At 42.5% G+C, this 14,106-nt stretch overlaps 1 protein-coding gene across 6 annotated transcripts in view; it reads left to right on the top strand.

Annotated features, from left to right (window-relative positions):
• akap7 (A kinase (PRKA) anchor protein 7) overlaps positions 1–14,106 on the top strand; it is a 79,242-nt gene that overhangs the window by 46,934 nt on the left and 18,202 nt on the right. For all 6 annotated transcript variants that reach the window (XR_010961112.1, XR_010961119.1, XR_010961121.1 and 3 more), the window contains one exon: positions 6,110–6,205. Coding sequence is in view for 1 of the 6 variants with exons in the window: in XM_067979614.1 (XP_067835715.1) it covers positions 6,110–6,128 (19 nt within the window). In the remaining 5 variants the exon portion in view is untranslated. The remainder of the gene's footprint in view (positions 1–6,109; positions 6,206–14,106) is intronic.

A 14,106-nucleotide genomic window follows, 5' to 3' on the forward strand; every position in this document is an offset into this window, starting at 1 on the left:
TCACAAGTAAAGTGCCTTAAGTACCTCAATGAGGTACATTTGGCTCTTTAACTATCATCCCGCCGGCTTTAATTGCACACAGGTGGGTCCTTGGGAAACTCGGAAGTCGCAGGTTGGAGCCGGCTTCCGAACCCGAACGGGATTTCCCTGATTTTTGGAGCCCCCCGCCCGCAACGCACCCGCAATTTCCTGGGAAAATCGAGCCCATTTTGTTCCATTAATGAGGCCCTGGCCTTTAGGGAAGCCTGCCAACTGCTAAAAATGCTGTGCCCACCCATGCTGTTGCCACATCATTGACTAAAGTATTCCCCAGGCAAACAAAACTTTGGAGCATCCGCGATGCTGAGAAAGTCGTGGATAGCACGTTCAGTGAGTTGGTCACACCGCAGATAAAAATTACTGAGGGAGATAGTGAATGGGTGACCAACAGACAGAGGAAGAGTAGGAAGGCAGTGCAGGGGTCCCCTGCGGTCATCTCCCTCCAAAACAGGTATACCGTTTTGGATACTGTTGGCGGAGATGGCTCACCAGGGGAAGGTGGCAGTGGCCAGGTTCATGGCACCGTGGCTGGCTCTGCTGCACAGGAGGGCAGGAAAAAGAGTGGCAGAGCTATAGTGATAGGGACTCGATTGTAAGGGGAATAGACAGGCGTTTCTGCGGACGCAACCGAGACTCCAGGATGGTATGTTGCCTCCCTGGTGCAAGGGTCAAGGATGTCTCGGAGCGGCTGCAGGACATTCTGGAGGGGGAGGGTGAACAGCCAGTTGTCGTGGTGCATATAGGCACCAACGATATAGGTAAAAAACAGGATGAGGTCCTACAAGCTGAATTTAGGGAGTTAGGAGTTAAACTAAAGAGTAGGACCTCAAAGGTAGTAATCTCAGGATTGCTACCAGTGCCACGGGCTAGTCAGAGTAGGAATGACAGGATAGCTAAGATGAATACGTGGCTTGAGAGATGGTGCAAGCTGGAGGGATTCAAATTCCTGGGCCATTGGAACCGGTTCTGGGGGAGGTGGGACCAGTACAAATTGGACGGTCTGCATCTGGGCAGGACTGGAACCAATGTCCTAGGGGGAGTGTTTGCCAGTGCTGTTGGGGAGGGTTTAAACTAATGTGGCAGGGGGATGGGAACCGATGCAGGAAGTCAGTGGGAAATAAAGTGGTGACAGAAACAAAAGGCAGTAAGGGAGAGTGTACAGAACATGACCGGACAGATGGTCTGAGAAAGCAGGGCAAAGACCAAGGGAAGTCTAGATTAAACTGCATTTATTTCAATGCAAGAAGTCTGATGGGCAAGGCAGATGAACTCAGGGCATGGATGGGTACATGGGACTGGGATGTTATAGCTATTACTGAAACATGGCTAAGGGAGGGGCAGGACTGGCAGCTCAATGTTCCAGGGTACAGATGCTATAGGAAAGATAGAGCAGGAGGTAAGAGAGGAGGGGGAGTTGCGTTCTTGATTAGGGAGAACATCACGGCAGTAGTGAGAGGGGATATATCCGAGGGTTCGCCCACTGAGTCCATATGGGTAGAACTGAAAAATAAGAAGGGAGAGATCACTTTGATAGGATTGTACTACAGACCCCCAAATAGTCAACGGGAAATTGAGGAGCAAATATGTAAGGAGATTACAGACAGCTGCAAGAAAAATAGGGTGGTAATAGTAGGGGACTTTAACTTTCCCAACATTGACTGGGACAGCCATAGCATTAGGGGCTTGGATGGAGAGAAATTTGTTGAGTGTATTCAGGAGGAATTTTTCATTCAGTATGTGGATGGCCCGACTAGAGAGGGGGCAAAACTTGACCTCCTCTTGGGAAATAAGGAAGGGCAGGTGACAGAAGTGTTAGTGAGGGATCACTTTGGGACCAGTGATCATAATTCCATTAGTTTTAAGATAGCTATGGAGAAGGATAGGTCTGGCCCAAAAGTTAAAATTCTAAATTGGGGAAAGGCCAATTTTGATGGTATTAGACAGGAACTTTCAGAAGTTGATTGGGAGAGTCTGTTGGCAGGCAAAGGGACGTCTGGTAAGTGGGAGGCTTTCAAAAGTGTGTTAACCAGGGTTCAGGGTAAGCACATTCCTTATCAAGTGAAGGGCAAGGCTGGTAGAAGTAGGGAACCTTGGATGACTCGGGAGATTGAGGCACTAGTCAAAAATAAGAAGGAGGCATATGACATGCATAGGCAGCTGGGATCAAGTGGATCCCTTGAAGAGTATAGAGATTGCCGGAGTAGAGTTAAGAGAGAAATCAGGAGGGCAAAAAGGGGATATGAGATTGCTTTGGCAGATCAGGCAAAGGTGAATCCAAAGAGCTTCTACAAATACATAAAGGGCAAAAGGGTAACTAGGGAGAGAGTAGGGCCTCTTAAGGATCAACAAGGTCATCTATGTGCGGAACCACAAGAGATGGGTGAGATCCTGAATGAATATTTCACATCGGTATTTACGGTTGAGAAAGGCATGGATGTTAGGGAACTTGGGGAAATAAATAGTGATGTCTTGAGGAGTGTACATATTACAGAGAGGGAGGTGCTGGAAGTCTTAACGCGCATCAAGGTAGATAAATCTCCGGGACCTGATGAAATGTATCCCAGGACGTTATGGGAGGTTAGGGAGGAAATTGCGGGTCCCCTAGCAGAGATATTTGAATCATCCACCGCTACAGGTGAGGTGCCTGAAGATTGGAGGGTAGCAAATGTTGTGCCTTTGTTTAAGAAGGGCGGCAGGGAAAAGCCTGGGAACTACAGACCAGTGAGCCTGACATCTGTAGTGGATAAGTTGTTAGAGGGTATTCTGAGGGACAGAATCTACAGGCATTTGGAGAGGCAGGGACTAATTAGGAACAGTCAGCATGGTTTTGTGAGAGGAAAATCATGTCTCACGAATTTGATTGAGTTTTTTGAAGGGGTAACCAAGAAGATAGATGAGGGCTGTGCAGTAGACGTGGTCTACATGGACTTCAGCAAAGCATTTGACAAGGTACCGCATGGTAGGTTGTTACATAAGGTTAAATCTCATGGGATCCAAGGTGAGGTAGCCAATTGGATACAAAATTGGCTTGACGACAGAAGACAGAGGGTGGTTGTCGAGGGTTGTTTTTCAAACTGGATGCCTGTGTCCAGCGGTGTGCCTCAGGGATCGGTGCTGGGTCCGCTGTTATTTGTTATTTATATTAATGATTTGGATGAGAATTTAGGAGGCATGGTTAGTAAGTTTGCAGATGACACCAAGATTGGTGGCATTGTGGACAGTGAAGAAGGTTATCTAGGATTGCAACGGGATCTTGATAAATTGGGCCAGTGGGCCGATGAATGGCAGATGGAGTTTAATTTAGATAAATGTGAGGTGATGCATTTTGGTAGATCGAATCGGGCCAGGACATACTCCGTTAATGGTAGGGCGTTGGGGAGAGTTATAGAACAAAGAGATCTAGGAGTACAGATTCATAGCTCCTTGAAAGTGGAGTCACAGGTGGATAGGGTGGTGAAGAAGGCATTCAGCATGCTTGGTTTCATTGGTCAGAACATTGAATGCAGGAGTTGGGATGTCTTGTTGAAGTTGTACAGGGCATTGGTGAGGCCACACTTGGAGTACTGTGTACAGTTCTGGTCACCCTATTATAGAAAGGATATTATTAAACTAGAAAGAGTGCAGAAAAGATTTACTAGGATGCTACCGGGACTTGATGGTTTGACTTACAGGGAGAGGTTAGACAGACTGGGACTTTATTCCCTGGAGAGTAGGAGGTTAAGGGGTGATCTTATAGAAGTCTATAAAATAATGAGGGGCATAGATAAGGTCGATAGTCAAAATCTTTTCCCAAAGGTAGGGGAGTCTATAACGAGGGGGCACAGATTTAAGGTGAGAGGGGAGAGATACAAAAGGATCCAGAGGGGCAATTTTTTCACTCAAAGGGTGGTGAGTGTCTGGAACGAGCTGCCAGAGGCAGTAGTAGAGGCGGGTACAATTTTGTCTTTTAAAAAGCATTTGGACAGTTACATGGGGAAGATGGGTATCGAGGGATATGGGCCAAGTGCAGGCAATTGGGACTAGCTTAGTGGTATAAACTGGGCGACATGGACATGTTGGGCCGAAGGGCCTGTTTCCATGTTGTAACTTCTATGATTCTATGATTCTATGATTCTGTTATCAATGGACCAAAGTGCAACTAATGTGGCATATGTCACCACTGGTGGCTCAAAAGGACTTGTTGGGTCAAAGTTCAAAGCTGAGGTGACCATCATAGCAATAGGCAGGACTGTGCTAGATATTGTCTGAAGGCCATGCTCCATTTGCGGTGTAACTTGGTGATAGTCATCCATATGAAGGGGAGATGGTGAAAACAGGTTTTCACAGATATGGCCAAGTAGCTATGTCTGCGCCTGAAAACTTGGTTCTTGGGTTGAATCCAAGTGGGCGCCAAGCACCTGAAGTCAAAGGCACTTGCCTTTCTTCTCTCTGCCTGAACTCCCCTTCCTCCTCTAAATCAATAACGATCATTGAGAGGCCCATTGAAAGATGCTTGTGCTGAGCTGCTTGGTTTCAGCCAAGGTTTGCAGCTGCAGACAAAAATAATGCAAAATCAATCATTCAGAAGCGTGATAATTCAAACAATCAAAAGCCAAAATGCAAATCAAAACCAAACCTGTCATTCCCCACTTTAAGAAACCAAGTTCTCAAATGAAAAGCAAGGATTACGAGAAGTGCCCATTTTATATGGGTGGGCAGCACTACAGGAATGAAGAGGCCAGAACACTTGTCGAATTCATCGTAGGACTAATTTTTAACTCATTTAGGGGATTTAATGAGGCTGGTGCAAACTCCAAACAAAGTAAACATTTTAATGTGGGAGAATTCAGAGGCAGCAATGCTGGCACTCAGCTTAATCACCCAATTCCACAATGCATGCACGGAATGGGCGAGTGCACCATCAAGAAATCGGCCTTATAGTTTGAGTAGTTCCCCCTTTACCTTCGTTCTATATTGTAAAACTTAAGTTTCGTTAATTTTTCTCATCCTATTTTCACTTGGCATCTACACACCTCCCACTAAGAAAGAAAGAACGAACTTGCATTTATATAGCAGCTTTCACATAGGAACAGGAGTCGGCCATTCAGCCCCTCGATCCTGTTCCGCCATTCAATTAGATTATGGCTGATCTGTGTCTCAACTGCTCAGGATGTCCGAAAGAGCTTTACAACTAATGGTTTAGTTTTGAAGTATAAACACTATTGTTCTGTTGTTATTATGCAAATTGAATTTTAATATGGACAAATGCAAGGTAATGAGACTAGGGAAGTGAAACAAAGAGTAAGGGATAATTTTCCGACTTTGCACTACTGGGAAGTAAGGTTCCATGCTAGCAGTGCAAAATCAAAAAATGACCCCTATAAACTAAATTGCTCTAGGCCAAAGGACAAAGACTACAGAACAAAACACACAAGAGGGAGCTGCAGATAATAATGGGTAGCTCATTGAAACCAACAACAGTGCAGTAACAGTAAAGAAAAGCTTACTGCATCTTGAGATGTATAGAGGGATAGAGCACAAATCCCAAGAGGTGATGATGAGTCTGTACAAGGCACTGGAATGGCTCAAGTTTTACATACAATTCTGGTCACTCTTCTACATCAGAGATATAGAGGCATTGGAGGCAGTGCAGCAAAGGGCAGCCAAATTGGTACCCAGCTTGAGGCTTCTATCCTATGAAGAGAGGTTGAACACTGTGGAATTGTTTACTATGGAGAAAACTCAGGGAGATGTTTTTTTCAGAATTCTAGATATTAGGTGAATAGATAACCTGCACCCCAATAATAATAGCCCAATTGCCATAAACTCTAGAACTAGGGAATCCGGATTCAAGTTTGGAAAAGGAAGGATTTATGGTCATGGTCCGCACTGCCCAGGGAGGCACCAGAGGTAGATAGTTTGGAAAAGGATTAAAGCCAATTGTAAATACTTTCCTTTTCTTCATTTTGAATGTCTGACATTCTGATTCAACTGGTTGAAAATCCTAGCTGATGCTGATTATTTAACATTGTGATAGGTCTGTTAGCTTTTTCTCAACATAAGTTTGATTTATTCTTGTGTCCTGCTCCAGTTCCCTTTCAGAAGATTGAAGTCAATACTGAGGATTTTCAACATAATTGCCAGAGTTGCTGAAAAACATGAACTTTGCCACTGGAAGAAGGCAAGGGTAAGCATTCTAGTGGTACCTTTAGTTTGAGAAACCTTAGTTGGGCAAAATTATGTGTTGCCCTTTCAGCAGAAGACATTTGATGTGTTTTTTCAAGTTACCTTATTTTTAACCTGTTTCAAATGTAAGAACAGATTGCTCAATAAGAAATTCCACAGTTATTAGTAATTGGAAATGGCTGCAATATTAGTATATGAATATTTGAAGCATTTATATGATACTCCTCCGTACAATATCTTAATAGTCTTAATCCATTAATTTTTTTTGTATTCTCATGTTCCAAACAGTAATTTCTTAGATGATATAATCAATCCAGTTGGTATTTAGTTGGCAGACAAAATATTGTAATCCATAGAAAAAATTATATTTTTTCTCCTCTCTCTTTCTTGGACTCCATGCATCGCACCCAGTTAAAAACATAGACAAGAAGCTTGCTCTCAGACTCTTTCCAATGTAATTCTGTAGTTGCTGTATTTCAGTAATCTTTCCTTCTTCTTTGTGGGGAACTTTTGAACTCCTTTCACTATTTTCTTCAGGTGATATGGTTGAGATGGAAAAATGATGCAAGGGGTTCACGGATACAAAGCTGCATCTGAGCACTTGATGGCATAATGCCTGGTGCATCAATTCCTTGTACCAAAGAGCTACCCAGTAGGATTTTCATATTATCTGTTCCAGAAAAACTCAGAAATAGGGAACATTATATTACATTTTAAAAACATCTGACAATAGCTGTTAAGGTGTGATTTTTTGACGTTGTGATCATGGATTTAACACAGGGATCTTGTCTTTTAGTCCTCTTACCATAGGCATTTTTTTTTTAGTTTGACATGATTGAAAATGTCCTGAACGCTTTATTTCTCCAGCAAAAATTTCATCCAGTGGCAGCTGATTCATCAGTAAACACGATGTAAGTAGGACAGGGAAAGAACTACTCTTCCGGATAGAGAAAATTAGCAATGAGATGAGCAGCTGCAGAAGTACCCAAACAAAAGCAAATATTAAAGAAAGGTAGAAAAAAAAGAACTTGCATTTATATATTTACTTCTATTTACATAAATTAGAATAAAGGAAGTGACAGATGCTTGAGTGAGAATTATCATTCCTTGTATTTAGTGAATACATACTTTGGGGCAACATGAACAATCTGCTGCTTTTCATGCAAAGTCAGTAGAATCAATAAGGCAGAAATTGGATCGCGCGGCCTGCCGGCGCAAACTGAGCGCAGGGAATGATCCCTGCCCTGGAACAGGGTAGGCCCAAGGCCCAAACAAAATTGGACCTCGAACCTCATTTAAATTAGACCGATGAGCTGCAGACGCCTGCTGCATGTCCCCAGATGGCTCGGTGGTGAAGCGGACATCAATTTCGGGCTAGTTGTGATGTCGGCAGCAGCCCTCAGGTAGGTCCTGGGAGGGGTGGGGGGTTGGCGATCAGGACTGCAGTGGAGCTGGGTAGTGCAGTATTGCTACTCCGGGCTCCACATTTAGGTAAGCATTTTTTACAATACTTACCATTTTGGTGGTGGCCTTCAGTGATCTCTTTAGGACCATTGGCTAGGCCGCATGTAGACCAATATATCTTGAGCACAGCAGGCCCGGCTCTTTCTGTATCAACAACATAAACAACAACTTGCATTTATATAGCGCCTTTAACGTAGTAAAACATCCCAAGGCACTTCACGGGAGTGTTATCAAACAAAATTTGACACCGAACCCCATAAGGAGATATTAGGACAGGTGACCAAAAGCTTGGTCAAAGAGGTAGGTTTTAAGGAGAGCCTTAAAGGAGGACAGAGAGGAAGAGAAACGGAGAGGTATAGGGAGAGAATTCCAGAGCTTAGGGCCTAGGCAACTGAAGGTACGTCCGTCAATGGTGGAGCAACAAAAATTGGGGATGCACAAGGGGCAAGAATTGGAGGAGCGGAGAGATCTTGGAGGACAGTAGGGCTGGAGGAGGTTACAGAGATAGGGAGGAGTGAGGCCATGGAGAGATTTGAAAACAAGGATGAGAATTTTAAAATCGAGGCATTCCCAAACCAGGAGCCAATGTAGGTCAGCAAGCGCGGGGGCGATGGATGAACTGGACTTGGTGCGAGTTAGGATATGGGCATCAGAGTTTTGGATGAGCTCAAGTTTATGGAGAGTGGAAGATGGGAGGCCGGCCAGGAGAGCAATGGAATAATCAAGTCGTGAGGTAACAAAGGCATGGATGAGGGTTTCAGCAGTAGATGAGATGAGGCAGGTACGGAGGCAGCGATGTTATGGAGGTGGATGTAGGCAGACTTGGCGATGGAGCTGATATGTGGTCAGAAGCTCATCTCAGGGTCAAATAGGGCCCCAAGGTTGTGAACAATCTGGTTCAACATCAGGTTGCCTGCTGACCCGAGCCTGCGCAGCCATATCCACAAAGTCATTACTAGGTAGATGCACCTTTAGATGCCGGTATCAATAGCGTAATGTTATGTCCCTGTCTAGATGATGTCCCGGGGCCTAATTTTAATATAATTAACTGTAAAATGGTGAGTGCTTTGTCCTGATAGGAACGTTGACTTACGTACTAAATGGATGGCAATTTGGCATAATGGATCTCTGCCACTTTTCTGATTGGTTTTGCATACTTTACACCTGTTAATTAAATGTAACTGATTGGAAAACTCTATCCTCTTGTGTTCATAGTAATCTGGAAGAGGCATCCTGGGCGAACAATAAATTTACTTATTGTTTTCTGGATTACACATAGTTGTCCATGTCATTTTAGAAGATGATTATTGTAAATTGTGGTCGACATTCTCATAACAGTCTATACTGCCAAACTGGTTTATTTACAAATAATTATTCACTAAAAATAAACAGCTATTAGACAGTTGCTGAATTCAATTCAAATAGCATGGCAACTTTGAGTCAGTTCATGAAATTGTTAAACAGACAAGCCAGTCAGTTGAGTTCCTTTGAATGGCTTATTTTTTTAAAAAAAGTCTTTCAAATCAACACTTTGAAGGGGAAACCACCTGATACCAACTGGTTATAGTCTTTCTCAGAATTATGTAGGTGTCTTACCCACAAGGCTGCATTTTGTCACTGCATCTGTTGCGGCTAGATCAAAATCAGATTGATTTATCAAAAGGATCCTATTTTTGCACTCATAGAACACTTTCAAATACAGTCTTATTCTTTGTGAAGCCAATCTAAAGACAGAGGCACTTTACTTGAACAATGAGCAGCAAGTTTCATAATACATACACAAAAGCTTGCTGATGGCCAACTGTGGCATCTGACAGGATGTTGTTTATGCTTAGGCTATTCTGATTCAATTATGTTATTGTTTAATAGCCTGATGATGCACTTTAATTATTTCTAGCACTTGGGTATTTACAGAGATTGTTTTCCCAGATGCATATGTTTGTTGGTAATCAACAGTATTAGTTTGACTGGCTTCTTCCAACATATTTCACGCATAATAGAATGGAAACAAATTTCTCAGGTTGCAGTTGCAGAAGCCATTTTGATGGTGGTATCTTTCTTAAAATAATCTATTTTTAAGCTAAAAAACACGGTACAGAGAGGAAACTGTAAGCTATGGTCAAACATATAAGATAATAAATCCAATAAGGAATTCAGGAAAAACTTCTTTACTCAGAGAGTGGAACTTGCTACCACATGTGGTTGAGGCAAATAGCATAGATGCGTTTAAGGGGTAGCTAGATAAGTACATAAGGGAGAAAGAAATAGAAGGACATAGTGAGATGAAGTAAAAAGAGTGGGAGGAGGCTCGTGTGGAACATAAATACCAACATAGTCCGGTTGGGCTAAATGGCCTGTTTCTATGCTGTAAATTCTATGTAATTCTATGTAAATACTCCATTTTTGTAACAACAGATTTACTTCATGCTGATGCTAAAGTTCTGTGGTGTAAATCTGGAGTTAGGTCCCAACCTGACTCCAGATTTATACTGCAACTGTAACGTCATTGTGAAGCAAAATCACTTCACACCAATGCTACCACTATATTGTAAATACACCCTTAATCTGCTGTTGATAAACATACACAGGTAAACCTTCAAAGAAATTAAAAAACAGAATAAAATTCTTCCCTGCCCTAAAGGCAACCACGTGAAACATCCAACATTCCGATCTAATGTGACGATCTGCATTAATCAGGCTTTATTCCAAAGAGAATGACCAGGAATTTTCTCGGAGCTTCTACCGCTGCCGTAACTTTGCCAGAAATGCAGGGGTTTGTTGGAAGAGTGGCAGAAACCCAGTTTACGCGTGTAAACGGCATTTCCGCTACACTTCCAGCGAAGTTACGACAGCAGATTAAAAGCAACTCAAAGGAAATTCTCGGTCAATATTTCCATGGTCCTAGCAGAACAGGAACCATAGTGCCCTATAAATTATTTTCTTCAATACCTATAGAATCAGTAGCCCCAATTTTCAGGTCTATGTGTGGACCTGTGGGAGGCAGACACAGTAGGATTGGCACCCACCCAATTTGATGAGTGCTGAACCCACAGGGACATCTGGGGGGTAATTTTAACCCCCAAGGACCGGTGGGTTAGGGGCGGATGGGCAGTTGGTTTGACCCTTATCCTGAAGATTTGGCAACCAGTTTGACTGTGAGGATTTGTATTGATTATGGGATTGAACTATTATATGGGAAGGTGGAGGGAGGAGTCCTGTCATTTTATAGCCACTCTGGAGAGAGCTAGGTAAATATCTTCATCAGCTGTCAAGAGGGCTTATAGTTGTTGTTCTTCAACTGCCTTTAATTTCCTCCCGGCATCAGCCACCCACTCCCCCCCCACCCCGATCTCCACCTCCAGCATCAGACCCCCCCCACCCATCTCCTCCATGGCCCACAACCCCTCCCTCCCTTTTGTCCGCTCCCCAGCCTTCCCACCCGATAGCCAGCCAGTGCGTCAATCAGGCTGGCTGCCAGGCGCCAAGCCTGGAAGTAAAGTTTGTTGCCCTCAATGAGGTCGCGATCGCAGATTGCAACCCGCCAACTTTACTTCCGGGTTTCGTGTCCAATTATCGTCCCCCCCCCACACGCCCCCGCCCCATCCCCCCCCCCCACCCGACCCCGGCTCCCTTCCTGCCTCCATGTAAAAATCATGCCCTGGAGTCAGCTTCATTTTAATAAAAGCCCAAATTGGGCCTGGTTCTGGGAGTTCACTGGGAGAGGGGGACAGGAAATCCTGTGTCAGTAACCATAAAAGAGCTGCTGACAAGTATTGATGAGAAACTTTAAAGGGGTGCAGTTGCATATTGGGCAAAAATTATGTTCACCTTAAAAAGGCCAGAAGAAAATAAATATTTTAAATGCGTATTTGAGCCTTTCCATCCACGTTTGGTGGGCGGGAGCAGGAACTGGTGGTAACCCAGTGGGCAGAGACGAAAATGGCATCCATGGTCGTAACTATTTGACTCTGATTACCATAAATTCATGACTACTACTTGTTTCCGGCTGGAGCTTGGCCGATTGGATCGAGATCCACCCAAAAATCAGAATGGATGTGAAATGGACACAAACAGGGCATTAGGTACATCAAAATCGCCTCCATTTACTTCCTATCTTCGTTCTTAACCTAGTCCATTCAATCAGGCATTCAGTTCTTCCTCCATATAATCAGCTCTAGTATCATCTGTACTTTAATTAATTTTATTAGTTCAATCTTTATTGTATTTCCTTTATTTAAGAAGACATAAAACTATCATAGCTTGTTTAGAATGATAAATAGGAAGCTTTCTTTTCTAAAGTATGTCATTTGTAATGTTTCCGTCCATTCGAAGTCAATGTGACTAAGATTTTAAAAAGTGAAACAAACACTTATTATATTAAATAGTATTAACAATGCTATTTTAAAAAAGCCCTTGCACGTTAAGGATATTGAAAAACAAGATATAAAATACAATATCCTTGACCTCGCAAGGACATTAACAGGAAAGATGGGATCATTAAAACATGATGAAATATTAATATCCTCCAAAAGCTACATGAAAGCATGCTGTTTCTCAGAAAAATATGCAACTGTAATTAAGAATATTTATTTAGATTCAGCATTCTGTATTTGAAACATTATTATATTAGGTAAACAGGTATTGTAATCTTCACTGTACATGTTTAATTTGAGTCTGGCAATGAGAAAGCTGTTGTATCCTAATGCCATGATATGCCCTTCAGAAATGGCAGCATTTAATTAAAAGCAATTAGTTGTCTCCCTGCTGAGAAGGTTTCAAGTAGCAACTGTCCCCATAAAGGATCATTTGCAAATGACAGCCTTGGATGTCAGTCAGTTGTTCTACAGTTCGAGATCAGTTTCAAAATAATTTTGTTAGGCAAAAAGGGCAGAGGAGAAATTTTGCTCAGCAAATCTCTAGCGTTGGACCTGGCCAAGCACTGAAGCAGGATTCCATTCTCAGCTGTTAAAGCCAAACGTTATATTTATCCACCCAATATCATGGCGTTTGTTATAGGTGAGTGCCACTCTGTGATTGCTACCTCTTGACTATAAATGCTACATATTACTTGTGTACTCAAAAAAAGATTTAATGGGAACCAGGAAGAAGACAACTTGTCTCTAGCTAAAGATATTAAACAGGAAATGGCCTGTACGCCTTGGAATGAACCAATTTCAGTGATTGTGTAATGGTGGTGTTGACTTCTTGACAATATTGAATGCAAATCCTAGCATCCATTGCCCACATGTCCTACTGTGGTGTCGAAGTAAAATTTGACCTGTGCTGATTGTTCAGACCTCAGTAATGACACTCTAGGGTTGTCCTGAATTACTATATTTAGCATCTGGTCCAAAGAGTAGTCAGAGGTACCTTGGTCCAGCCCAGCTGATTTGGGTCCTCCTGTCTTCATGTACTCTTGATACAGAGGGATCTATGAATTTTTCTTATTTCTAAATGAATTTGTCTGCTCATTGCATTTCATATCACATGCTGGTGTCAATACTTGGTGTGCTGTACACTTCCATCAGTCATCACCGTTTGGAAATTGTGGATATGTTTTTTTCTTTATTGTTCTGGTTTTCATGGTCTCAACTTTATTTTGACTCATAAAAATCTTTAAATGAAAGGTTTTACAAAATAGAAATAGGAAAAGAGTGCTTTAAGTTATGCAATTAATAGGTGCTCCAATAGAGATTAGTACGGTACAGGCATTGAGCAATATCAGGACAAAAGATTTAGCGTGGCATGACATCCTATGATAAATCCTATTTCTACTCTTATCACATGCAGTGTGATTTGTTACTCATACCACAATTTTGCATATAACGTCCCAGGGACAGTGAAAATACTGGTTTCTGAGTAGAGCTGAGTGATAACAAATCACTTGCCCTAACTAATACACTTTCATAAACTTATCCTTATGTCAGGATTCCTGGCGCTGTGCACACTTGTACTTTAGACCTGCAAGCAAAATTAAATCAATTCTTTGAAACCACATTCTGTGATATCTAATATAAATACACTGCTTTATGAAAATACATACGAATGAAAATATTGGCATTGAAATTACACTATGCAAATATGAATGCACCAATGCTTAATGCATTTGTATCAAATTCCTTTGTCTGCTATTTAAATTTATTTTAAATCGATTGATGCCTCAAGTAAAATAATTTCAAGTCCATAGTATTTTTTTCTGACACAGTACTTCTGAAACAATGGCCCTAATATTAACGGGGAGGCAGGAAACATGCAGGGGAGCCCGATAGTGGGTGAAGAACCCGGCAAGGCTGGGGACATGGAGGCATTGACGATCTTAAGGGCAGGGCCTTATTTAAATAATTCTGTGCAGACTCCTGCCCGACAGCCGACCAAATTGACTGTCTGGCCAGCGGCTGGGAGCGGAAATATAGCGGCAGGAGGCCGCTGACGGGGATT

The sequence above is a fragment of the Heptranchias perlo genome, chromosome 3 (genome assembly GCF_035084215.1).
Source record: "Heptranchias perlo isolate sHepPer1 chromosome 3, sHepPer1.hap1, whole genome shotgun sequence".
NCBI classification, from domain to species: Eukaryota; Metazoa; Chordata; class Chondrichthyes; order Hexanchiformes; family Hexanchidae; genus Heptranchias; species Heptranchias perlo.